The sequence below is a fragment of the Pyrgilauda ruficollis genome, unplaced genomic scaffold (genome assembly GCF_017590135.1).
Source record: "Pyrgilauda ruficollis isolate IOZ18807 unplaced genomic scaffold, ASM1759013v1 scaffold52, whole genome shotgun sequence".
In the NCBI taxonomy this organism is placed as follows: Eukaryota; Metazoa; Chordata; class Aves; order Passeriformes; family Passeridae; genus Pyrgilauda; species Pyrgilauda ruficollis.
The window spans coordinates 4749460-4775483 of NW_024526822.1; the positions used below are offsets into that span (position 1 = coordinate 4749460).

Genomic DNA, 26024 nt, shown 5'->3' on the forward strand with positions numbered 1-26024 from the left:
TTGGAGCTGAAAAAGTATGAAGGGCTCCACTTCTGAATAGGTTCAGGAAAAATATTTGGAGCAACAAGTTCTGGGGTCTCACAAAGAGCTGCTCAGTGGGGCATTGTGGCCACAGAGCTCCTGTGACACATCTGCAACTCACAAAGAAAAGAGCTGGGTGCAGAGATCAGCTTTGGCCCCGTGGGTGATAATGGGGAAATGTGCTGCTGAAATTATAATTTCCTTAGAATAACATTCAACAGGGAAATAATTGGGCATTTCTTTGGGTTTAACACTTTACCTGTTAACTCCTTCAAGCATTTTGTCAAATAATAGGGGATTCCTTTGGGCTTAACACTTTTCCTTTTGCTTCTTCAAGGATTTTCTAACCTGCTGTCAAATAAATACCCCAAAAAAACCCTCTTTTCTTGAGAGGACTCAGTGCCACAGGCTTGCAAATGGCTCAGGGAGAGCTCCCAGCAGACTGAAAGATTTTGCCCTCACATCTTGGAATCTCTTCTCCAGCGTGGAGCGGATGTTGGTCTCGATGCTGGTCCTCTTCTTCCTTTTCCGTCCGAACATCTCGTTCACTGAGGGGTAGGAATTGGGGGTGCTCATGGAGGAATCCAAAGGAGCAGATTCTGGGGGAGGAGGGAGGGGGAAAAGAGATATACAAGAAGATAATGAGTTATTTTCATTCCCAGAATTCACTTCCTGTGAAACAAAGGTGCCTTCAAAAACAGATTAATTGTTCCTGCATAGTGGATCCTCCCTCTGATGGTTATTAGAATTGCTCCAAATCCATCAATGAGCTTGTCCAAATCAAAGAAGGAAAATGTTTTAACCCACACACCGTTTTTCCTTTGTGAGCCTGATTTCCAGCCTGCTCTGACAGGGACCAGGAGTGTTCCAATAATTTCATTTCACACAGAAAAGGATGTGACCAAACCACTTGGCTCGGAGTGGCTGAGATGTGACCAATGGCTCAGACATCCTGAAGGGCTGGGTGAAGCACGAGGCTGACGTGAGGTCAGCACAGGACACCACCCCGAATCCTGCTGCCCCTGGGAATTCCCCTCTCCGTGAAATCCTTCCTTTTCCAGCTGCACCTCCTGGGCTAATCCCCAGCACCTCAGCAGTTCCTCCCCTTCTTCTCCAGCTCGCACAGGGAGGGGCTGAAGGGGTTTGAGGTTCCTGGATGGATCCTCTCCTGCTGCTGGTGATGCCTCAGGTTTCAGCTTTTCTATTTTTCAGGTTCTGTGCTGCTTTAGTGTGTGGGTCTGAGCTCCACATTATGGGATGGTGAGCTCTGTGCACAGAGCAGGGAGACAAAACAATTCCTGCTCCAGCTGGGCACCAAGGACAAATGATCCAAATCTCAGCCCAGGAGCACAAACCCCGTGGGCTGGAGAGAGAAAAACAAGCAGGATGGGAGTGCAGGGGCTGAGCTGGAATTGGACACTGAACTGCAATGTGCACATGGAGCAGAGCTGATCCCAGGGAGAGACCCCGTGAGCGCTCGTGCATTTTGGGACCATTTGGGTTCATCTTGGGTTCATTTTGGGACCATTTTGGTTCATCTTGGGTTCGTTTTGTGACCATTGTGGTTCATCTTGGGCGAAGCCCTGGCTGGGCTCTTGTGCTGCCCAAGGTGCATCCATGGAGGAGATCCTTTGAATAAATCCCTGCTTTATTCTTTAGCTCTGTCCAGCCTCTGCTCCAGGCCAGCCTGCACAAGGCATCAGTGGCATTTCTGCCTTGATGTCACCTACCTGCATCACTGAGCCACTTCTCCAGCAGGGGCTTGAGCTTGCACATGTTCTTGAAGCTCAGGTTGAGAGCCTCGAAGCGGGAGATCGTGGTCTGGCTGAAGTCATTGCCGTAGAGCTTCCCCATGGCCAGGCCAACGTCCCCCTGCCAGGGGACACCCAAATCCCAGAGTGAGCACAGGGAAACCCCTGCCAGCTGTGCCAGCCCCACTCAGAATCACAGAGCCACAGAATTAACCAGCCTGGAAAGGACCTCTCAAGCTGCACCAAGGGAAATACAGGTTGGATATCAGGAAGAAATTTTTTATAGAAAGGGTGATAAAGTTCTGGAATGGCTGCCTGGGGAGGTGGTGCAATCACCATCCCTGGGTGTGTTTAACAAAGCCTGGATGTGGCACTGGGGGCCAGGGTTGAGTTGAGCTGTTGGGGCTGGGTTGGACTCGATGATCTTGGAGGTCTCTTCCAACCTGGTGATTCTGGGATTCTGTGACCTTTGAGATCATCCAGTCCAACCCATGACCCAACACCTCCTCATTAAATAAACCATGGCATTGAGTGCCAGGCGTTTTTTAAACAGTGACTCCACCACCTCCTTGGGCAGATGATTCCAGAGCCCAATCATTCCTTCAGTGAAGGATTTATTCCTCTTGTAGCCTAAACTTCCCCTCAGGCTGCTTCCAGGATAGCTTCAGTCTTGTTTCCATGACCTGCCTGCCAGGGAAAGAGGATTTATTCCCCCCAGGAATCTGCCCCCACTCCTGAATGCTGGAGAAGGTGCAGACATCGAGGTTATGGTGGTGAGGTGCTAGGAAGGGTTTGTCTCTTTGTGTATTTGGAAGGGAATGCTGCAAAATAACCCAAATTTACCTAACTCAGCCTTTCCTTCATCCACAGCTCTGCCCCAAACTGCCGCCATCTCCTCCCTCCCCTCTCACCTGCGTGAACCCCAGCTTGATCCTCCTTTGTTTGAAAGTCTTTGCAAACTTTTCCAGCTCCTCCAGGTCGCTGGGCTCCTCAGAAGCCCCTGCTGGGGTCAGGTGCTTTGCCACTTGCAAGTGCTGGGGGACGTCCAGGTGGGGTTCAACCGAGGAGCCAGGGAGGCCGGAGCGACCCACAGCCTGTCCAAACCACCCCAAAAAAGATGCTGAGAGCCACAAGAACAGAAAGCCACGCCGTTTCCTGGCCCATCTGCCCTCCCTAAAGCAGCAGGTGGAGTTTGCCACGCCCTCAGGTGTGTCCTTACCTGGGAGGCCAGGCTGGGTCCGGGCTGGGAGAGGAGCAGGCTGCCCTGCTGCTGAGGGAAGGAGAGGAGGTTTGGCTGCAAAGCTGAGGAGATAAAAAAGAGACACATCTGGTCAGGGAACACCCCCAGGGAAGCTCGGAGTGGGAAGCTCCATTTGTGATTTCTTGCCCAAAATACAAGAATTTCAGCTGTTAGGGACTTGTCTGGTTCTGAGCTGGATCAGGAGAAAGAAAAAGAAAAAGAGAAAGAAAAGGTTCTTCCCGTGGCTTTTTAGCCTGCAAGGGATCATTACAACAATGATAGAAGTGAAATATCTCATTTGCTGATCCCTGCCTGTCACTCATCACACTCAGGCATTTTAGAGACCTCTAATCTTGATTTTAGGTGCCAAGCTGCAGAGAATTTCCTACACCCTTCCCGGGGATCTCTCTCAGTGCTTAATCATTGTAGCTCTTAGAAAAATGGACATCTTATTTCCAATATAAGCCCTTGTGACTCCAACTTTCAGCCACTTGATCTTGTTAAAAAAACCCTGATCCTCCAGTTAATCTCGTGAGCCCTCCCACTCTGCTCTCAATTCTACATTTCATTTTCAAATGTCATTTGGAAGCCATCTGACCCTTTCTTTCCTACCCTACTGTATTTCAAATAAATTGAATTTCTTTCAGAACGTCGGGGCTGACACGAAATGATGAAAGGAAGAAAGAAGGGAAATCCATAAACCCAACAAAAACTGGGATTTATGGAGAGTGTGTAATTGTTTCGTTGACAAACTGCCAAGTACAAGCCTATATCTCTTAGAGGGAATGTCCTACAGGATTAGGTTGTGTAGTTCCCTAGAAATTTAGTTGATATCAAGTCCATTGTGAGTGAAACCTATAGAATTTAGTGAGGATTTATAACCTTGCTCAGAGCAGTCAATATATTTAATTGATTGTAACTGACAATTACAGGGAGATCCATAGAAATTTATGGAGTTCTGCTAATAGAAAGGAAAACAGATAATCTCCAGAATCAATCACTGCCCCCTCTCTCTCTGCCTTTGCTTATTTAATTTAGATCTGATGTGCACAATCCCATTTATTTACTTAGGCTGGGGTTGGAATAAGCCTTCCCTAACGCTGGAACATCTTCAAATTTCAAATCCAGGCTGGTAATGAGGTGCACATTTTTACCAGTGCAGGTAATTAATCACTGCAATGGCTTTGCCTTGGGACATGGCAGATGCTCTGTCATTTGGAGTCTTTAAAATCATGATTGGACATCTCAGCTCCAGCTCCGAGGGAAATGAAGGGCTGGGTTCAGGAATCACCGGTCTGACAGCTGAGATGAAGATTTCAGCAGCAATATTTAGACTGACAGGATTCCCAAAATCTCCGTGGCTGTTCATTCCCACCTTCACAGAGCTCTCCCACCCCTGACTCAGGTGTTTGGGTTTTTCTGGGAATGAGGAATGAGGCCTGGGAATTTATCTGGCAGCTTCAAAATGCAACCGAAATAAAATCCATGTCCCTGTTGGAAAGGTTCAGCCCCCAGCCAAGCCCCTTTGGCCACAAAATCCATTTATGGACCCACAGTCCAAAACCAGGAGACACTCAGAGCATTCCCTGATGGCCCCAGGGACAATTCTGGAATATTTTCTGCCTTTCTTCAGGAGGAAGAAGACTCCACTTGAACCAAATTCCTCTCCATTTTCACTCCCCACTGGCTGTGCATGCATGTGGCAGAAGGATCATTAAAACCTGGCAATCAGCCATGCAAATGGAAATGTCCTGCACAAAATTCCAGCTCCTGGCCAGAATATCCAGTCCTGGTCAAGCCTGGAATGGAAGGGGTGACAAGCAAACATAGCTGCCAAAAAAAGTCACTGAACAGATAAATTCTAATTTATCAAAGGCAGCAAATTCTGTTTTGCAGTAAAAGATGTTTATTATTCATGAATAAAAGCAGGCAGCAAGGAATAGATTGTCCTGACCGTATTTCAAACTAACGAATTCAAAATTATTTGTAAATATACATCAAGTATCTTTATCCATCAGTGTCATTTGGCAGAGAGGAGAATTTATATCTTGTCAGGAAGAAATAAATTCCCCACTTGCTTTTGGAGTGTGTGAACCAGTGGGTTCAAGCAGCAGAGATTTAATGTTATAATCCTGAATTTTAGTTCATGTGGAGGGAGCTCTGTGCTGGGATAAATCAAAGCACAAGCAAAGGATCCAAATCCCCTTGGATCTGCCAGGTTATGAATTAAAGCCTAAAATCCTCCATCCACACCCCCGGGGTGGGATAAATGCTGTAAGAATATTGGGGGTAAAAAACAGAGTTACAGAGAGTTTCTCAAGGATGCAGTGAGTCCTCAGCGCTTTCCTGGAGCTGATTTTGGGAGCAGGGAGACCTTTCCTGCCCTGTGGAACACCCAAACATCTCCCTCTCATCCCAGCGCTGCTCCTGGCTCAGCTGGACCTGTTCTGCTCCTTTCCTGCATTTCCCCTCCCTCCAAAGGATCAGCCCGAGCTCTGATGAGTTTCTGGAATTAATGAGCCGTGGGAGGGAGCAGCTCCTCCGCTGTTCCGCTGGAATTCGGGCGCTGTCCGGAGCTCCAGCTGGGATCCCTGCCTGCCCCAAGGTGGCACTCGAGGAGCGCGCAAGGCTCGGGTGCCAGCAGCATCTCCGCATGGATTCGGGATCATCCCTGCTGTGGGAACCGGCAGCATCCCCCGGGAAAACCCGGCATCCACCAGAAGGGAGGTTTTTAAAGATTTATCCATTTCTGGCACCTTATATTTTATATTTGGCATTTATATATATATTTTTTTTATTATTTTTTTTTTTAAATCTATTTGTATCCTGCAGTTCTTTAGTGCAGAGGCATCATCTCAGCTTTTCCTTCTCTTACCTTGTTGTCCTGCCTGAGACTGGGACAGGAGGAACTGGGGGACTGACTGCATGTGCCCAGGAAGCAACACCAGCTGCTGCAGGGTGTGGAGAGAGCTCATGTCCTACAGAAAAAAAGCAAAGGGAACAATAAAACTCAAGGATTTATGCTCCTCATGCAGCATCTCCTCACAAATCCACGCTGAATTTGTGTGATTTGGGGGCTGGAGGGCTGCAGGTCCAAAAGTTTCAGGTGTAAGAGAAGATTCTGTGCGTACAGAGACCTCCATGTGGAGAATTGTCTGCTTTTCCCTGGAAAAGTTAACTCTTGGTGACATTCTTGAGCTGGAGATTCAAAGGTTTCAGGTGCAGGAGAAGAATTCTCACTGAATTTGGGGAATTTGCGGGCTGGAGAGCTGCAGGTCCAAAAGTTTCAAGTGTAGGAGAAGAATTCAGTGCATGCAGAGACCTCCATGTGAAGAAGTGTCTGTTTTTCCCTGGAAAAGCTAACTCTTGGTAAAGACATTTTCGAGGCAGTCAAATCCTGGTTGTTGGAACAGGGAAACCTCTCGGATTTCAGTTTCTTCAGATGAAGCATTTCCAGAGTGAGCTGCCTGAAATCACTCAGCAAATTGCAGCAGGCTGTCCCAGCTCACCAACACTCACCCACAGGACTGTTCTGAACACTGGGGGAATTGAAGAATCCCTGCATTGTACCATGGATCTGAATACCCCATGGAAGAATGAGGGAAGGGATTCCTGAGCACCTGGGGGGCCGCCTGGCATCCAACTCCCACTAGAATTTAACAAGAGTTAAGTGCTGAACTCCACATTTTTTTACCTTAGGAAAAAAAAATTCCCTCAAGGAATTATTTTTTCCTGTGGTGTAAATCAATTTGAGGCAACAACAGGCTGAGATTAGGAGTTAATCTGGTCTAGAACCCTATCTCCAACAATGGCATTAACCAGACACTCATGAATGAGGAAGAGCAGGGCAGGCATTATCAGACACTTCCCCACGGTGCTGTCTCAGCCTCCAATTATTTCCAGTCCAAGGGATTTCCTGGCCATGGGGTGGTTTCCCTGCTCAGCAAACCCTCAGAGGAAATCTCAGCCCAGCACGTGTCCAGCCTAACTTTGAACCCGCAAGGAAAAGCCGAGGAGGAAGATGAGGATTCGCTTTTGCAGCTCAGTGTTCCTCACCCTCTCAGGCTCCTTGTGCCACTGGCCAGAGGAATTTGGGGAGGGGGTCGGGATCAGCCTGTTTTCCTGGGATCCAGGGGCAGGCAGGTCACTCACCCCTGCGATTTGGCTCCCTGGCATCATGGATGATCCCTGCACGAGGTGACCCGACCGAGGGGGGATGGCAGATTGCAAGGAGTCGCTGAGGTCCTCGGTTTTAATCTGCAAAAGAGCAAAGGAATTTTGGAATTAGGGAGCAGGGATGAGCAGGAGCAGAGGGTAGCTGGGGTCCAAGAGGCTGGAATAAGCTCCTCTCAGGGATTTCTCTGCTGTTTGCTTCGCTGAAAATCAGGGTTATTCCACACTGCTGCTCCCATCCCGAGTGAATATTTTGGGGTTGAAGGAGCTTTTCTGCCCATTTGAGCAAAGCAAAGGAATACACAGAATAATTTTGGTTGGAAGAAACCTCTACAACACTGAGTCCAAGCTTTGGTGGATTTCCACAAGACGAGAAAAGGGGAAAAATGGGATCACAAGAAGCTCAACAGCTCCCATGGACAGTTTTCCTGCTCTGCCAAGCCCCATGCACTTTGCTCAATTAAAACTCTTCAGGAAAACAACCAATTTCAAGCAGCTTTTCAAAGTTTAAAGCATTTTGTGGAGTTTTAATGAAGACAAGAAGCAATTACCCTTTCCAGATCACAACTCAAGCCCTGATAGGAGGGCTGGACGTGGAAAACCTCTAATTTTTCCCTGCACGGAACAGAGAATGGTCCAAGAGGATGGGAAAGGATGGGTCATGGAGGAAAAGACCTCAAAAAAGCAGAGTAATCTCCCAGAACTGAAAATGCAGCACTCCAGGCACCAAATTAATTTGTTCCATTTCTACCAAAAAGCAACAAGAAATTGCAAAGAAAATCTCCTTCCTCAGTTACAAGCTGTGGAAAAATAACTGGAAAACTTCACAGGTGTCCAGTGGTCTTTTTGAGCTACTTTAATGTTCTTGCAAAGTTCTCATCCACAAGAAAATAATGATTTTTAAATCAACATTCTTAGAAAAAAAATGCACCCAGGGACCAGAACTGAATCCTTGTTTCTGGTTTAATTCACAATCTCCATGTTCATTTCTAACTTTGCTAATACATTTAAAAAAAATAATTTATTAAGAAATAATAATAATAAAAATTAGTTCCAATTATTGTAGTAGCTGAAGTCTTTTGGTGGTGCTGAGTGGGACAGGAGGGAGGGAAGGATTTTGGAAGTTTTTAGGTAAATTCCTGAAAGGTGAGTGAGGAGTGTCCATGCACAGGGGACAGGTAAAAGATACAGAACTCACCTCCAAGAGAAGATTGACCCAAACCTTTTCTCAACACTGAACAAGGGTTATTCCTCATCACAGCAAGAAGAGCCTCTAATTCCCAAAAACTGGGAAAACCAGGAGGACTCTACAAAGGACACAGCTTGAAACTCCTGAAGATTCACCCTGACTCCAAGGAGTGAACATCCCCAGTCCCACAGATCCCTTCAAACCCCACATCCCCCAAAGGTGAGCAGGGTCTTTGCCCCACTGATGGGGCCTTGAGGCCCTGCAGCCTCCTGCCAGCAGAGGGGGACAAGAAATCCAGCTCTACAAACCCCATCCCGAGCGAATATTTTGGGGTTGAAGGAGCTTTTCTGCCCATTTGAACAAAGCACAGAAATGCATGAAATAATTTCAGTTGGAAGAGACCTCTACAACCATCGAGTCCAAGCTTTGATGGATCTCCACGAGAGGAGAAAAGGGGGAAAATGGGATCACAAGAAGCTCAACAGCTCCAGAAAAGGGAGCTGCAACGTTCCCCTCAGCATTTTGGAAGGTGCTGCTCGGAGGGAAGGTGATTACAACACCCCTTTCATTACAACTCGAGCTCTGGACACCGCCGAAACTCGTTTTGCAATACTCCCAGCTCCTTGCAGCAAGAGGTAGACATGCTATGAATTCCAGCTCTTTCCTACCTTTCAAGTTGGCATGATCATCCCTCTTAGCCTGGCAGGGCAAAAAAAAAAAAAAAAAAAAAAAAAATCAGGTGGAAAGATCTTCTCGATCGCTATCAACAGCGGTAAGTCACTGAATGTCAGGAAAAAGGCTCAGGAGGACACCCCGTTACCCCCGAGCCATCCAGTCACTCCAGGCACGTGGATTTATGGATGTTCTTTGCATTAAAAAGAATCCATTGGAGGCAAATAAGAAAAAAAAATTATAAAAATTATTAAAAAAAAAAAATTAAAGTTTGTCTGCTTCATCCAAGGTGGAGCAGTCCCAAGAAAAGAAAGTTTTTGGCGTCTCAGAGAGCCGGGCTCTGGATCCTGCCTGAGCTGTGATCCCGATGGCAGTGGGGTGTTGAAGAGGCACGAGCCATTTCCAAACTGAAATCAATTTTTCCAGCTGCCAAGCGGGACGAGCTGGCGGCGCTCCAGGGAGAAAGGGGTGTGTAGCCGCATCCCGGCATGGCTGGATGTGAGAACGGGAGGTGGGTTTGGCAAAGCACCGGCTCCCGATTTAAAAACAACAACATCTCCCACTGCTCCTTCCCCCGGCCCTGGAATTCTCCCTCCTGCGCAGTGGGCGGGAACCTGGGGTTTGTTCTTGACAAATCCTTCTCCCCCTTGCACCTATTTCCATTGGGTTTAGGCTCAAATTTACCTCGCCCTCCTCTTCCTCTCCCCGACAGGCCTGCAGCTGGCTAATTGTTCATTAGGAGTTCGGGATCTATCCAAAACTTTGGGGATGGTTTATGCAAATCCCGCTCTTTTGGTTTTGGTTTTGTTTTTTTTTTTTTTCCCTGGCTAAACCGGCAATATTGCCAAGTGTACATTAAAAAAATAAAAAAAACCCAAACCCAAAAAAACCCCAAAAAACCACACACATTGTGGGCGAGGCCACTCAATATCATGAGACTCCCTTAAAATAATGTAAATTTCAAATTAATAAAACGAGGGGAGGAGATGCCTCCTCCTTTCCCAGTGCATCTGCCTCGGATTTGCAGAAAATGCCTGCAAATATGGGAAGAGTTTTCCTTGAGGAACAAAAAAAAAAAAAAAAAAAAAAAAGAGAAAAGCAAGGTTGAAATGATGAAATCCTCAGAGAATCACCTCGTGGGGGTATTTGATGAGAGCTCTGCTGAAATATTGCAAGTGAGAAACAGTGATTTGGGAAAACCAGGAGCAGATCCCACTGGGATTGCTCGGGAAGTTGGTTTTATGGGATGATCATGGATGGGGAAAGGGGAACGAGAAGTCATGGAGAGACTTTATTCCCACTGAATTTTACTCAAAACAAGTAACAGTATTTAAGGAAAGCAACCTGGTCTGGTGGAAGCTTCATTGCCCGTGACAAGAGGTTGCAACGGGATGATCTTCCAACCCAAACCCATGGAAAAACGAGCAGGGAAAGAGCAGGACCTGCAAATCCCCACGGCTGAGGCGAGGTGTGGGGGCTCTTGGCTGTGAATCTCCAGCACCTTCCTCCCTTTGGGGCCCCAGGGGAGGCCCAGGGCAGGGCTGGGAGCAGGTAACGGCAGCTGGAGGCACGGGAGCTCCTCTGGGCCAGGGCAGGAATCACACTTGCAAATCTCAAGTGGATGTTTGGATGTTTTCACAGCCTTGAAACAGGGTCAGCCCCCGAGCAAGCCGAGTGAAAAACACAGGAAGGGTGACTGGCTGGAAAAGAGAGAGTCCCTTCCGAAGTTGGCTTGAACAGCTGCAAGGATGGATGGTTTCTTACCTATCTCTGGCCTAAACACGAAAACAAAAAGCAAAACAAACTAAGAAACACATTGAGGGTGATGGAAAATGATCAAAGCTCCGGAGCCTGCTTGCGTAACTGATTTGTGGAAGGTGTTTCATAAACATTTCATAAGAAGGAGAATTATGAAGAAAACATCTCCCAACCTGCCTGCAATTACTGCACAAACTCTTCCTTACCAGTAGGAAGAAGGGGAAAGGAAAAAAAAAAAAAAAAAAAGGTACATCTGTTTTGTAACTGATCTGTGAACTTCTGGCAAACGCTCGGCTCGTGAAAACATCCTGCAGACATCTTGGAGAGCTCTGGAAAACTGGGAAATTGGGAAGATTCTCCTGAGCAGCTCTGCTTGCTGCTATTCCCTTCAGATTGACCAGTATTGGGTTCCATGGGCTGGTGGTTGGATCCCACTGGTCGGGCTGGAGCCCTCCACGGGGAATCCCAGTTTAGGGATCACCTCAATATCTTCCCCATCTATCAGAGCCCAGAACCCTCCTTGGGATGAGCTCCTGGTGTGACACACACAGTGCTCCATCATCCTCCTCGCTCAGCCACCAATTCAGAGCCTCCAATCCTCTCTCCAAACCTCTCTGGTTCTCTCCTATCCAAGCCCTGCCATCCCTCTCCAGCAGCAGTTATCAGGCAGGAACCACATTAGTGGGAGATGGAGACACCCCCATTTGTTGTGAAGCTCCTATTTAGCCAGTGACCTCTTTGAAACACATTTATCTGCCTCCACATCTGCCTTATCTCACAGTCAGAACCGAGTTTAAGAGTTTGACTCACTCCCAGCCCTGCAGAGCAGAGGGGAGAGGAGGATCAGGTGCACACAGAGGGTCTGGAGCACCTGGCCCTCGCTGGAAAGGAACAGCTCTGAGTCACCCCAAAATGCTCTGAGTCATCCCAAAGTGCTTTGAGTCACCCCAAAGTGCTCTTCAGCACAGCAGGGCTGCCTCAAGCTGTCCCAAAACCCTTTGCCTGGAGCCCAGGGAGGAGGATTGAGGCTGGAAACAGGCATTAAGCTGGATCTAAGGCTCCTGCAGCTCGCTGAGCCTTCCCACCTTGCGATGGCGTAAGTGCTCCGCCGTGAATTACCCGCACACGTGGGCCCCATAAAATAAAAAACACACTAATAATGAATTATGGCAATAATAATAATAATAATAATAATAATAATGGGGTTGCAATTACTATTTCCACATGTACTATCCTGCACATACAGCAGGGCTTAACAGACACCTGGAGAGAAAAGCTTTATGTCAATGCCACGATATTCACCCTGTAACGTTTATATCCCACTGAAGGCTGGGAATTTTTGGAAGCTGTCAGCGTGACAGAAAGGAATTCAGCGTGGGATCAACTCCCAAACAGGCTCTGTCCTAAAGCTCAGCCATGGCAAATTCAAATGCAATCCCAAACCTCAGCACACCTGCATCACCCTCCACAAGGCCTTTGAGTTTATTAATTGAGGTGTGATCTGAGAGGGTTTATCCTCAGCTTCGGCTTGGGGTGTAAATGGTTGTGCTGGAGTCAAAGTAGGGGTGGCAAGTCAAAACTTTAGGAGCAACCAAGCTGCACGCTGGACAGGGGAAAACAAACAGAACCACACGCAGCTCTTGTGGGCTCTCTGACACAGCTCTTCCCTGGAGTTTTTGCTTCCAAACAAACAAGGAAGAGAGAGAAGTCCCCCCCCTCCCGCTTGCTGTGCTGAACCTCAAATGATCACCTGTGCCGCAGGAGCTGGGCAAGGGAGAGGAGAAGCAAAGCAGAGGTGGGAAGAGCACCTGCCCTGCCTGGCCACGCTCACCTGCTCAGGTGGAAGTGTCCTGGCCAGGGCTGCTCCCGCAGCCTGGGGGCACAGAGCCTCTGAGTGCTCTCAGGGGCACAGAACTGCTGGAAAGACACTAAAAAAGCAACTTGCAGCACCTTCCCTCTTAGCAGTGCTATTCAGGCACGGGGTACCTTCCCTATGGGCATCCCAAACTGGGAGCAGTCTAACAGGAGATGCCATTTCCTCAGTCAGAGTGGCCAGAACTTCCACTCAAAGCACTGGAAATGATTTTCCCACCATCCAGGCTGGGATTTCTGCCCTGTCTCCCTCCCAGGACTCCCCCAGCCCCAGCCTTGCCGTGGGTTGCAGCACTGCTCCCTGCACCTCTCTCTCTCTCTCTCTCCACATTTCACTTGCCCAACTCCCAAACCTCTCCAGAACTCCACCTCTGCTTACACCTCCGTGCTTATCTGCTCTGCTCCCACCCTGGGCTGCATCCCTGCCCCTTTCCTTATCACCCTGATTTCACACACACCACTCCATGGCTTCTCCCCTGCCCTCCTGCAAGCTCACACAGGTCCCCTGGAGCCCGAGCACGTTCCTCTTCCACTCCAAAGTTGCCTTATTGGGATTTTCTGGGCTGAGAATCTGCCCTGCATGAAAAATGTCCTTTTTGTTTGGCTTGGTTTTTTTTTTTCCCTATGCATCCCTTGCCTGTGGGGAGGAATCTCTGTTTGTTCAGGACTCCCTGTGCCTTCTGGCAGTGACAAATCCAAAACTTGGCACTGTGTGGGCATCCCTGCATTAGTCATCCACGGGGAGAGTGCCCACACAGCCCAGGTAGCCCTTGGTGGGGACACACTCCCCATCACATTTTAGGAGGAATTAAGGTAGAATCAGGCTGGGGCTGGCTCCATCCCAGCTCCACAGGCCTCTCCTGTTGGTCCCTGGCACTTTTGGCACGGGCTGCCACGCCCTGGGGAGCTGGGACGGGAGAAGAGCAGCTGGAGGGATTGCATTCAGCATAGCAAGCAGGGTGATTGAAAGAGAAAGGGAGAGAGAAGAAGATGATGGGACAGTGAGGAAGATGATGGGGGAGTGAGGAAGATGGGAGAGAGAGGAAGATGATGGGAGAGAGAGGAAGATGGGAGAGTGAGGAAGATGATGGGACAGTGAGAAAGACGATGGGAGAGAGAGGAAGATGGGAGAGAGAGGAAGATGATGGGAGAGAGAGGAAGATGATGGGAGAGAGAGGAAGATGGGAGAGTGAGGAAGACGATGGGAGAGAGAGGAAGATGATGGGAGAGAGAGGAAGATGGGAGAGAGAGGAAGATGATGGGACAATGAGGAAGATGGGAGAGCATCACACAGGGTTTCACTTTGGGTGGGGGGCGATGAAATCCAAGGGTTGGGGGAGCGCAGAGCCAGCTCTCTGCTCCCATCCCACGTGAACTCCACGGGCTGGGGAAGCAGCCAGGAGGGTCCCTGCTGGATAAACCCACAGGGAGCACCTCTGGGCAGGGAAAAAAGGCCTTTTAAGGCCAAAATGAAACCCATCACCTTCCATTCCATTTGCTGGGACCTGCCCTGGTGCAGGACGGCTGCAGGGCCCCACCCTGGCTGGGTGTGCAGGTTTGGGGGGAATTCTTGGAGCTCAGCAGATGAAAGGCCTTCAAGGACTCCGAGTCCTCTCCTCATTAGTGGCGACTCCCTGAGAGTCACATCCAGCAGCTCGTGCCACTCAGCCCTCAAAAAAGGTGCTGGCCCACCTGGATTGTGGCTGGGCAGTGACAGCCGTGCCTTGGGCTGAGTTTCTGGTGTGGAAAACAAGTTTGGTGACCCTTCAGACAGATCCATGAAACTGGGGCTTGTCCCTGGTGAGCACAGAAAGCGTTTCCCGAAGGATGAGCAGGGAATTTGCACAAAGATCTCTGTCTCTCCCTCTCAGACAGATCTGGAGCAGCTGTACCAGGTATTTTGCCAAGGAAACAGGTGTAGGAATCACGTTGTAAATGAAGTTTGCCCTTTAAAAGCAGGAGAGCAGGAGTTTCGGAACGGACTGCAGCTGGATGTTAAGGAACAGAAAAAATGCAGCCAGCTCTGGGTTAATTTGTTGTCAACAAATTAATTCAGTGGTTTCGGTCCACCTCTTGAGAAAAACAATGAAAAAGGCCAAATCCTCGCTCCTAATTGCATCCCCCTTTCTCTCACAATTTCCCTGGCCTGTTCTGGAGTTCATTCCCAGCGAGCTCATCTGAGGTGCCAGAACAAACCCAGCCTGAAGAAGGGGTTCCTCTGCATATCTGTCCTAAGCAAAGCAGGGCCAGATTTAGGCACAGAGGACTTTCCCTGGAGCCAGGGCTTTCTCTGATGCTTTCCCAAAGGGCTGCATTTCAATGAGGAACCTGCACACAAACAAATTTATGCAATCAGCCTGTCCCTAGGACAGAGCAGGGAGACTTCAAAAGGGAAAGGCCAGGGCAGAGCTGAGCTTAGATCCAGTGTCAGGCGAGGCAGACGCAAGGCCAGCCCTGATTTCCAGCCAGGGGAGGCTCAAGAGATGAAAAGCAGATGCAAGATTTAGGCTGATGCCCTGGGGCAACGGGGAGAAGAGAGAGTGAAATCTGAATTGATCCCCAGAGGGGAGAAGGAAGCAGGATGTGAACCTCCCCTTGAGAGGAGGGCAAAACAGGACTGGGATGGAAATCTGGAGGGCAGACTGAAACCTGAGCTACCCACGGGGTGGGGAAAAGCCAAGCAGGAACAGCAATGACATCCAGGGAGCACATGAGATCGGGGGGAGGTGGGAACACAGCATGAAAAACGATGAGAGAGATCCCCGGGGGGAGGGAAGCCCTGGTAGAGCGAAATTAAATGTGCAGGGAGTTTTGCATCCCAGATATTAATAACAAACTACCCAGCGAGTTAGGCCCTTCTGTGCACCTTCAAAAGGATGGAGGGGAGGAAGAACTTGTCTGTGGTTGAGCACAAGACGATGAATCAGAGGATGGGAGTCCATAACCCAGCTCTGCTAGGGAGCAGGCCCCTGGATTTCAATCCAGCCCAATGTCCACGGGCAACTGGCCCATGAAGCATCCCCTGATCCCAGCTGCAATCACAGGGCTCAGCATCTTTGGGAAAAGCCAGGCAGTCGGGCTGTGTCTGCAAGACACCTCCCCACCTTGCAGAGGCACCAGGGGATGCTAAATCCATTAGCAAAGAGCCTTCAGACGTGTGGGTGGAAGGTACCAAACGAGGTCAGGCTGTTCATTAATGGCACTGAAAAGGAGCCACCAGGGATTTCACATCTCAGGTGCAGTTTGCCCACTTTGAATTTCTCACATCGTGTGCCTGCAGGACATCAGCTGTGGAGCCCTGAGATAACTCACCCTGGTGCCTCAAAGCTGGAAATCCCACACAAACCTCCAAAATTAAAGTTTCTTTGGGCAAGGGCTGTCAGATATGAACAGAGCAGGGAGAGGAGTTAGACAAGGAGGTCCTGAGGGGAGGGAACCCCTTCAGCACCTCCTGTCAGAGCAGTAACACACAGGATGCTTGACCTGGTTTTAGAAAGGAGGAATTTTTCAACAGACCCGGCTGGAAAGGCTTTCTAGGAAGCCTGTTGGAAATCCATATCCTTACTACATCCCCTGATTGGGGTGAATCAAGGCAGCAAAGAACAGGAATAAAGAACCAGCACTAAAACTGAAGCTGGGCCCTGCTCAGGCACCTCAGAGCCTGCCTGTCTGTCCTAAACTTTGTCAAATCTCCCAGCCAGATCAGCTTCAGATCGATGTGACTGATGATAATGACAGGTGTGATAAACAAATGACAGCCTGTCCTGCAAGGTCAGCCTTTTGCTGGCATGAAGAGTGCCTGGCACATTTGGGTAGGGAGCAGAGGCAGATCCTGCCCAGCTCTGCTCACACAAAACCCTGTCAGCATCATTTCAAGGGGGACATTTCCCCTCCCAGCTCTGGAGAGCAGGCAGGGCTTGCAGAGGAGCTCTCATGCCCTCCTTGGAAGGAGGAGAGCTGATGCTGCATTCCTCCCTGGACCAACAAGGTCTTGCTGTCACCGTCATATTTTCCAAAAAAATCCCTTTGCCAGAATTTCTCTCCTGGGAAGCTGAGAAGCCTCAGGGAAAAAGGCAAACAAGATCATCTCCTTTGCTTCTCCTGTGTTTTGCTGCTTTGGAATGTGGTTTGGACATTGTTTACCAACAGGTGATTGTTTCATTGGTTTCATGTGAATTATTTTTTATTTATTGGCCAGTCAGGGGCCAAGCTGTGTTGGACTCTGGAGAAAATAATGAAAACTCATGACTCTATCTTTTAGCCTTCTGTCTGTATCCTTTCTGTATTCTTTAGTATAGTTTAGTATAGCATTCTTTAATATCATATGGATCATAAAATAATAAATTAACCTTCTGAGAACACGGAGTCAGATTCATCATTCCTCCCTTCGTCTGGGGTCCTTGAAAACGCCAGAGTCCTGCCATCAGCTCCCTGCTGCCTTCAGCAGCTGTGCATTCCCCTCCTGCAGCTGTGCATGGGTGCACAGCACCGTGAGCTGGGCTCAGCCCTCACACAAGCCCTGGCACCTCCCAAAACCATCAGCCCTCCATCCCTGTGTGTGCTGCAGCAGGCAGCATTATCCCAGGGCTCCGCTCCAGACACCTGGCTCTGCAGAGCAGCTACAAAAACAAACAATCCGGTATTTCCTAGAGGGGAATTCAACCCCAGCAGACCTGGGGAGACCGCAGCACCTGGGCAGGATCAGCACACGGCAGCCAGGAGCAGCTCCCATTGCAGCACTCCCAGCCCTTGTCCCGCTCCCACCTGAGGCAGATTTTGCCAGAGTCACTCAGGTCTGTCCCTGGCCACCATCCCAACCCACCAGGAGGCAGATGGATGTCCCTGTGCAGGCTGCCAGCAGCGAAGGTGAAAGTTTATTGCTGTGCCTTTGCATTTCCCTCGCCATAAACAGGAAACAAGCAGCATTAGACTCACTAAATAAAAAAGCCAAACCAGATAGGCAAGGCTGAAGATGCTGCTTTTTTCCATCCACACCCTTTTCCCTCTCATTCACATACAAATTACTGTTGCATCCAGGTGGGAGGAGAGTTTGAAGAGGGGAGGGGAAGGGGGGGAGAGCAGAAATGTTTGCCAAATAGGCTGAGGGATCAGAGGCAGCTTTCTCATAAAGCGCAGGGCTGACCCACAAACTGCTAGAAAACCTCAAACTCCGCAAGAGTTTCCCTCCCTCCCCGTTTGCAGGGTGAGAGCAGCCCCAGCAGGGAATTGGGAGGCAGGGAAGGGGTCTAACCAGGTCACTCCACCCTTCCCATCCCGCCTGGAGCACAACACGGGAGGCAGGGAGGGAAGCAGACCTGAAATGTAGGCCATCTACAAAGGCTGGGGGAGAGGCTTAAATGATGTGAGATTTATGATCTTCAAAGTGATTAGAGCCCAGCACTCCAAATAAAGGCAAAGAGAGCTCCTGCAGTCAGTTTGGAGTTGGGTTTCAAACCATCCTGCCCTGGCTTCGGTTTGAAAACTTGAATTGCAAGCTAACGAAAAAAAAAAAGACATCCAAAACCAACCTCAAACCCCAAACCAAATTAAAAAACCCACCAACCTCCACCCCTAATGAAAGAGCACAGCACCTGATTTTACATGAAAACACTTTGATATTTCCAGCTCTCCTCTCTTCCTTTTTTCTCGTCATTTGAAATCTATTTGCTGAATTGAGGGTGAATTCACCAACAGCTGAGGTCAACCCTAAATGTGAGTGTGGAGCCCGTGTGCGTTCGGGCTCCTGCTCATTTAAGAGAATAATTTAAAATAATAATTATTATTTTAAATAACAATACTTTCAAATAGTAATTATTATTTTAAATAATAACTATTTTAAATCACTTTACCCATGGCCTTGGGAGGGCCAAGAGAGGGAGACAAAGAGCTGCTTGCACAGGCCTGTGTCCACTCTGGGACTGTTGCATCCCATCCCTGGCATCACTGCAAACCCCCCTGGTGGGCTCTGGGGAATCAGAGCAGAGCAGAAATAAAATAAAACAAGAAAACGAGCTCATTCAGAGTCATTTGCTTTTTAAACCTTGCTAAATGCCCAGCTAAGCTGGCTATTCAGTTACACGGACAAGCTGGAATAAATTAATTGGATTTTGTGGTGCTGTTTTGGTGGAAGGAGGAAAATAAAAGTGGAAACGCTGGGGAAAAAAAAAATAAAAAAGAAAACAAAGGTGAAGCCACAATTTCTTTTTAGGAGGAGGATATGTCTACTGCCTGCAAGCCTGGCTGCCCCCACAACTTCCCCAGCATCCCTGAGAGGAGCACAGAGGATGGGTCAGATCAGCGTGGGTGTAAATCAGCACTGCTCCACCACCTCTCCTCCCTTAACCCCGGCCCAGCTTCCAGCCCCAGCACCTTTGTGGTGCTGCCATGGGAGAATGACCTCGTGCCCGTTTCTACCTGCAGGGAATTTCCTTTTATCAGCCCTGCAGAGCAGGTTGGCTCCTTCCCCGGGTGGGTGCAGAGCGAGCCCGCGCTCTGGGCTGCACACACAGGGCTTTTTGTTTGCAGCTGGGGATTCCAGAATCCTGGAAGATGGCTGAGCGTGTTAGGACACCTTTGGTAGGAAAGGGAGACCCACCCAAAGCTGGAGCAGCCAAGGCAAACAAACAAACAGCGGCGTGGCCGACGTTTGTCACCGCGCGGTGACATTTGTCACCGCGCAGCCACCGAGGGAAGCTGGAGGCACAAAAAGCCCCGTGGAGGAGGTGCAGCTGCCCAGTGCTGCTCACAGGGAGCCTTTGGGGAGGGCTGGAGCCCTGGGCTTTGGGGAATGCACATGGGAAGTGGCTGGGTGGCTGTGCCAACGCTGGCCTCAAGTCTGTGCGTGGAGTCCCAGCCCCTGGTGCATTCCTGGCTGCAGCTCCCATCCTGCAGCCCTGCAGCCCTGCAGCAGGGCAGGGTTTGGCTCTCCAGACTCCTCTTGGCCTTGCCAGGGCTCTGCTGGCCACAGGAAGCCTCAGCTCTGGGCTGAGAGAGCATTTTCCTGAAATCTCAGAATGGTTTGGGCTGGAAGGAGCCTTAAAGCTCATCCCATGGCACCCCTGGAAGGAGCCTTAAAGCTCATCCCACCCCACCCCTGCCGTGGCAGGGACACCTTCCACTGTCCCAGGTTGCTCCCAGCCCTGTCCAGCCTGGCCTTGGACATTTCCAGGGGTCCAGGGGCAGCCCCAGCTGCTCTGGGCACCCTGTGCCTCCCCACCCTGCCAGCAGAGCTCCTGTGTCTGCACAGCTCCAGGGGCTCCAGAGGGCTGTCACCTCCTGGTGTGACACTCAGGGATTTTCAGAGCCACACTGGAAGCTCTGCAGGCACTCACAGAGGCAGGGAACTCTTTCAGCTGGACAAAGCAGGAGGAGAGGAGCACCCCCAGCAGGGACACGGCCCCTCAGCTGCTCCTTTTGCAATTGGGGTTTGCTTGTCCCGTATTTTTATCTGCTGCCTTGCAGACAGGAATTTGACCTGTGCTCTCCAAGACCTCAAACCAGCTCATTTTTAGGGCTGGCTGACACTCCTTGCCCTTGTCCCTGCCCACCAAGGTGCTGCCAGTGCCAGTGTCCCAGCACTGGGAGGGATTTGTACCCTTGCCACCATCACTGAGGTGCTTTTTGTTTCTAAAGGACGATCTAAAAAACTGTAAAAGCCAGAAAACCCCTCAAGCAAATGGTCACTTAAAGGTACTCTGTAATTAGCTGAACTTCTATGAATTAGGGAGAGGGAAAGCAGAGGTGCAATCTGTCATTGTATCCCACAAGGGGAACTGGGAAGAAGTTCTGTGGTCTGCTTAATGGCAGCTTCTGACCTAACAGTTTTTATCTCTTTGCAGCATGAGGAGCAAATAAAAAACAGCCATTCCAGAAAGGAGGAGAATACCTGGGAAGCCAGGGAGCATCTTACCTGCCTGTTAAAGTCCAGCCCATTCTGTTCATTCCCTACAAGGAAACAAAGAGAAAAACATCTCAGTATTAATGACAGTCAGCACCGGTGGGAGCTTTCCAAACCTTGGGACACACATAACCAAAAAACTGGCCCTGGGAGAGCAATGAGAGGAGGAGGAAGGTGCAGAAATGGAAGGATGAAGCCTTCTGCAGCATTTAGGTGGTGCCAGCCTTTTGCTGAGGGATAATGAAAGTGTTCCTGCCTGGGAGATACCTGGCCAAGGGTGGGGGAAAGCACGAGGGAGATTCCAGCAGAGGCGAGCTGGAGGACATCAGCAGTGCTCAGGGGAGTCCAGGGCTGGCTGTGGGGAAGGCCAGCAGCCAGGTGGCCAGGGCTGCTCACCCAGGCCCTTCAGGAGCCCGCGTGGCACCGGGTGGTTGCGGGTACCTGGAGGAACACAGGGTGCCGTGGGGTTGTGCTCAAGAGGCGTCTCCTTGATTCCAAAAGAGATTGGCAGGCACAGGGGGAAAAATCAGACAGGTTTCAGCCTGAAGGTACCGCACAGGCCCTCACTCATTCCCCTTTGATGATAAACATCCCCCCCCCCTCCCCATCGCACCTGCCAAATTCATCAAGAACATCACAGAGCAAAGGTTGTGCTCTCCGCAGAGCTGAATGCTTTAAGGGATTCCACGAAGCTCTCGAGCTGCAGAGGCAACCCCAAGACACCCCTTCCCTCTGCAGCACATTCCCCAGCCCTTTCCCTGCCAGTCCAGCCCAGGTTGTGATCAAGAGCCTGGAATTGTTCACAGCCCACTGGCACAAGCCCCCAGGCCTCCTGCTCCTGCTGTTTTTTCCAGGATAACTTTCCCCGTGCCCTGTGATCTGATCAAGCTCCAACACATTTTCCAGCAGTTCAGGGCTCCTGCAAAGCGCTGGGGAGAGGCTGTGCAGGCAGGAGGGCAAATCCAGCTCTGCCATGGACTTTCCTCAGCTGAACAAGCCTCTATCCTTTCCCAGGACATATTTCTCCATGCACAGATTATTCCCAGGTGAATCAGTGTGGATCCTGAGGGGGAGTGTGCTTGGTACAATTATCCACGGATGGCAAAACACTGGGGAGTCAGGGATAACAGAGCTTCGTGGCTGCTCTCTGCTGTCTAGAAACAGCCCTGGAGATTTAATCTGTGACATTTGAGAAGCACTGACTGTGGAAACAGAGCTGTGGGACCGTGCTGTCGAGCAGGGCCACGGCAGAATGAGCTGCTGCCCCCTCAGTTTGACATCTGCTCACCCTCTGCACCCCAAGCAGCTCTGAGCTTCCTCCAAATCTGAAATCTGCTCACCCTCTGCATCCCAACCAGCTCTGAGCTTCCCCCCCAGTTTGAGATCTCCATCTCCTCACCCCCTGCACCCCAAGCAGCTCTGAGCTTCCTCCAAATCTGAAATCTCCTCACCCCCTGCACCCCAAGCAGCTCTGAGCTTCCCCCTCAATTTGAAACCTCCATCTGCACCCCAGCCAGCTCTGAGGTGCCTCCCCAGTGCTAAAATCTCCTCCATCTCCTCACCATGCACACCCCAGCCAGCTCTGAGCCCTCTCCCCCAGCCTGGCTGCATTTCTGCCCTGCTCTTCCTCCCATCCTGCTGTCTCCCAGCATTTTCCCTCCCCAATCCCAGCCCTTTATCTCTTTTCCCCGAGTAATTCCCTCGCTCCAACCCCCTCTGCTCCCTGTCCAGCTCCCTCCAGCTGCTCCCTGCCCAGGAATGGGGTTCATTCATTGCGTTCCAGCTCCGTTCCAGCCCCAAAAGCCAAGGAGGGCACATCCAGCGATGGGAATGCTGATAGCGTTAATGGGTGATCACAATCAGCATCCACACACCTGAGCAGGACCGAGGAGCATCTCCAAGGCCTGCAGTTTCTACCTTTGAAACCCCCACGGGGTGTGTGGGGGGGTGTTTGATGCGATCTGGAGGCAGCAGCTGAGGGGAAGCAAAGCCAGGAGGGAAGGAGGAAATAAAAGTTCCCAGCTGCTAAAATAGAACAGGAAGGAAAAGGTAACCTCCTGGTTTCTTGGAGACAGGAGTTTCACTCACGTTCGGTGGTGATGAGGCAAGATTCAAAGAGCTGCAGGGGAATCCCTGGTCCCAGTGACGGCGGCTGAGTCACCAGCATTCACCCCAAAACTTGGAACCCGAGAGGCACGGCTGGAACGGAGCTTCCCTGCACAGCCCCATCCTCCAGCTCAGCCTTTCCCTGCACAGCCTTTCCTCCAGAACAGCCCCACATCCTCCAGCACAGCCTTCCTTCCCTGCACAGCCCCATCCTCCAGCTCAGCCTTCCCTGCACAGCCTTTCCCTGCACAGCCCCACATCCTCCAGCACAACCTTTCTTCCCTGCACAGCCTTTTCCTGCACAGCCTTTCCTCCAGACCAGCCCCACATCCCCCAGCACAACCTTCCCTGCACAGCCCCACATCCTCCAGCACAGCCCCACATCCTTCCCTGCACAGCCTTTCCCTGCACAGCCCCGCATCCCGCAGCACAGCCTTTCCCCCTTTCCCCATCTCCTGCTTTTCCCTCCCTCCACAGGCACATGACACACTCAGACCTTTTCTTTCCCCTACAAAGTCACCCACAGCATCCTCCAAGCCCCTGCAGATCAGCATGGGGGGGGATTTGGCAGCACCCCAGCCAGGAATTCTGTGCCACTCCTGGGGCTGGCACTCCCTGGGGTGCCTGAGGCTGAGGGAGCTGCCCGGGGCTGCCTGGGCAGACAGAAGGAGCAAGAGGCACCTCCAGAGGCCATTCCTACCCTATCTGAGCCACCCATCTTCCTGGCATCAGTGGCCCTCTGGAGATGACAATTCCTCCTGGCTGGCTCCAAAGGGGCAACCAGGTCAGCCTTAGATGTCCAAGAGGGAGAGATTTAAAACTGGGAGGGGTGATTTCTGCTGCCAGTGGTTATGTAAATGGGAGCTGGATACACAAATCTCTGCAGGACCCACGAGTGTTTGGGTGCAGATTTATTTGCAAACAAATCTGGCCCTTTTTTTTTTTTTTTTTTTTTCCTCTTTCAGTAAATGTAAGAGTCAAGTGATTGCAGCTGCGAGCCAAGGTTTGGGTGTGATAGGGATAACAACTCTCCTCTTTCAGTTGAACTGTAACTTTCCTACAAATGCTTTACAAAAATAGCCTCAGCTTCCTCCCAGTTTCTGTCAACATCAGGACTCACACTGCAGTAGTCATTTCTCTCCTTAAAGGAACGGGCTGTTCAAACAATCTGCACTTAAGATTTAATCTTTTCTAGCTCCAGGAGATAAAAAGAAAGAAAAGTGTAAGTGGCAGCAGATTCTCTCTCCTGCTGCAAACTGCCAGAACCCCACTCATTTTAATGGAGTTTCAGCCCAGCCAACAACTTGATATTTTTGCTGCACGAGCCAGACACAATGGCATCCAGAACCTCCAGAATCTGCTAGATCAGTCCTCCCCTTGCTGCAATTCCACGAGGCTGGGGAAGCCCTGGGATTTCAATGGGGCAAGGCAGCTTGGAGCCCCTGCAATTCCCAGCAGCTCACCCATCACCAAGGCTTCACCCTGCTGCTCTGGGTGCTTAGAAAAGCAGAGATAAGCTCAGCTGGCTCCCCCAGCCCGGCAGCCCAGGGTTGTGCTGCTCTCCTTGGTTCACCTGGCAGCTGTTTTGCATAGCCCTGGCATCAGATCTGGTGCGAGTTTGCCTGGGGAGGTTTCTCTGGGGATGGGAGCAGCGCAACAGTTCCGGGCAGTTCCCCCCACCCGCTGCCATTCCCTGGAAAAGCCAGGGAGAGGGATCCACGGGGAGCTGCAGAGCTGCAGAGCCAGTCCAGCCCTGCAGGATAAAAGCAGCCTGATGGGGGAAAAGGAAAATCAGGGCGACCTTCATCTTCACGCAGGCAGGTGTCACCTCCAGGGAGTGACACCAGCAGGGCTCATCCCTCTTCCCAGCTGCACCCTGAGCTCACCCCAGGCTCTGCAGGGACAGGGGCATGAGGAGGTGACCCCAGCCTTCAGCAGGTGTTGGGAATTCCTGCAGGGAATGTTTGGGAGGGAGATGGGGACAGCTGAAGGGCGCTGGGGGAGCAGAGCCAGGCAGAGACCAGGCAGGGGCTTCAGCCTGGGCTGAGTTCTGAACCTTTCAGGTGCCTCACTGGCAGCCAGGTGCTGCAGGCTCCCTTTGCAGCCCTGCAGAGGAAGCAGGAGCTTCCAGAGGGCAATTCCTCTCGCCCCCGAGTTAGATGGCACAGGGATGAATCACCCTCTGCACATCCCTGTTCCCAGCCTGGGGTGAGCAGGGCAGGCTGCAGCCTCAGAGCATCCAATATCTAAAATTAAGATTAATCTCACCTATCCTGGAGATTTTAGCACCCCGACTGAGGAAGCACAATGCCACGGGAGATTGGCAGAGCAGGCTGGGTGCAGGGGGCCTCTCAAGGGGCATTTCTGATAAATTCACTGGCTCCAATCTCTCAGCCCAAACAAGGTGTGAAGTTAAGAGATTGCCCAAGTGCTGGGAGAGAGAAGAGTGGCAATTACTGTAACTATAACCAGTTCTTGTCCCACAGGCTGTAAACCAAGCCAAACGCTCAGCTGCACTGAAGGAATGAGCAAAACAAGATATTCAGCATGAAATACTCCTCAGGATTTCCACTGATTTTGGAAATTCGGGCAAAACCAAGGCAGTGCCTTCATGCTGCTGTTCCCAGCAGCCACACCAGTGATTTTCCCAGAAGCAGCAGGAATCCCTGAACTCTGGGAGCTCCCTTAAGTCACCTTTTCCCCATGGAGTGGCCATCCCTGATTCCCTCCAGCAGCATTGGAGGGAGCAGGAACTGCAGCTGAGCAGGCACCAGGCAATTCCCTGGATTCCCACATGCCCTGCTGGGATGCTTGATGCTCCCAAGGCACTTTAAAAAAGTGCTTTTTAAAGTGTGAGCAGGATGGGGAGTTCCCGAGGCAGCCAGCTAGGGCTGCAGTTTTAATCTGAACTCTTTGCTCCAGAGACACAAAAACCCCAAACCATCAGAGCATCTCCATGGGAAAGCCAAGGCTGGTGAGCAAAAGTGAATCTTGTGCTGACTCAGACAGCTCCAGACTCCAGGGGAAGCTTTCACTGAGCACTCAAGTGCTTCATTTGGCTGGAAACCCCTGGGATATAAAAATGCCTTCCCTTTGTCAGCAGTGCCTGGGAGAAGCCCCAGCCCTGGGTCCCTGTGCAGCCCCCTGGTGTGGGGCAGGCACAGAGGGGGAGAGCAGGACAGCCAGTGTGGGAGACTTGGGCACCTTCCAGAAGGAAACCCGAGGGCAGCAGTTGTTCCCACGGAAAACATTTCACCTGCAGGTGCTGGGAGAGGGCAAGTCTCTTCTCCTAGACCAGAGGCAAGAGGCAGATCAGACCAGCTCTTCCTTTGCCCCTCTAATTCA

At 50.7% G+C, this 26024-nt stretch overlaps 1 protein-coding gene across 1 annotated transcript in view; it reads right to left on the reverse strand.

Annotated features, from left to right (window-relative positions):
- The window catches only part of POU2F3 (POU class 2 homeobox 3), a 43633-nt gene that overhangs the window by 5815 nt on the left and 11794 nt on the right, over positions 1 to 26024 (reverse strand). Inside the window, exons 4-10 of the mRNA XM_041480597.1 lie at positions 20586 to 20620; positions 7165 to 7269; positions 5888 to 5990; positions 2992 to 3074; positions 2684 to 2866; positions 1752 to 1893; positions 484 to 620 (exon numbers count right to left, since the gene is read on the reverse strand). Of these exons, the coding sequence (XP_041336531.1) occupies positions 484 to 620; positions 1752 to 1893; positions 2684 to 2866; positions 2992 to 3074; positions 5888 to 5990; positions 7165 to 7269; positions 20586 to 20620 (788 nt within the window). The remainder of the gene's footprint in view (positions 1 to 483; positions 621 to 1751; positions 1894 to 2683; positions 2867 to 2991; positions 3075 to 5887; positions 5991 to 7164; positions 7270 to 20585; positions 20621 to 26024) is intronic.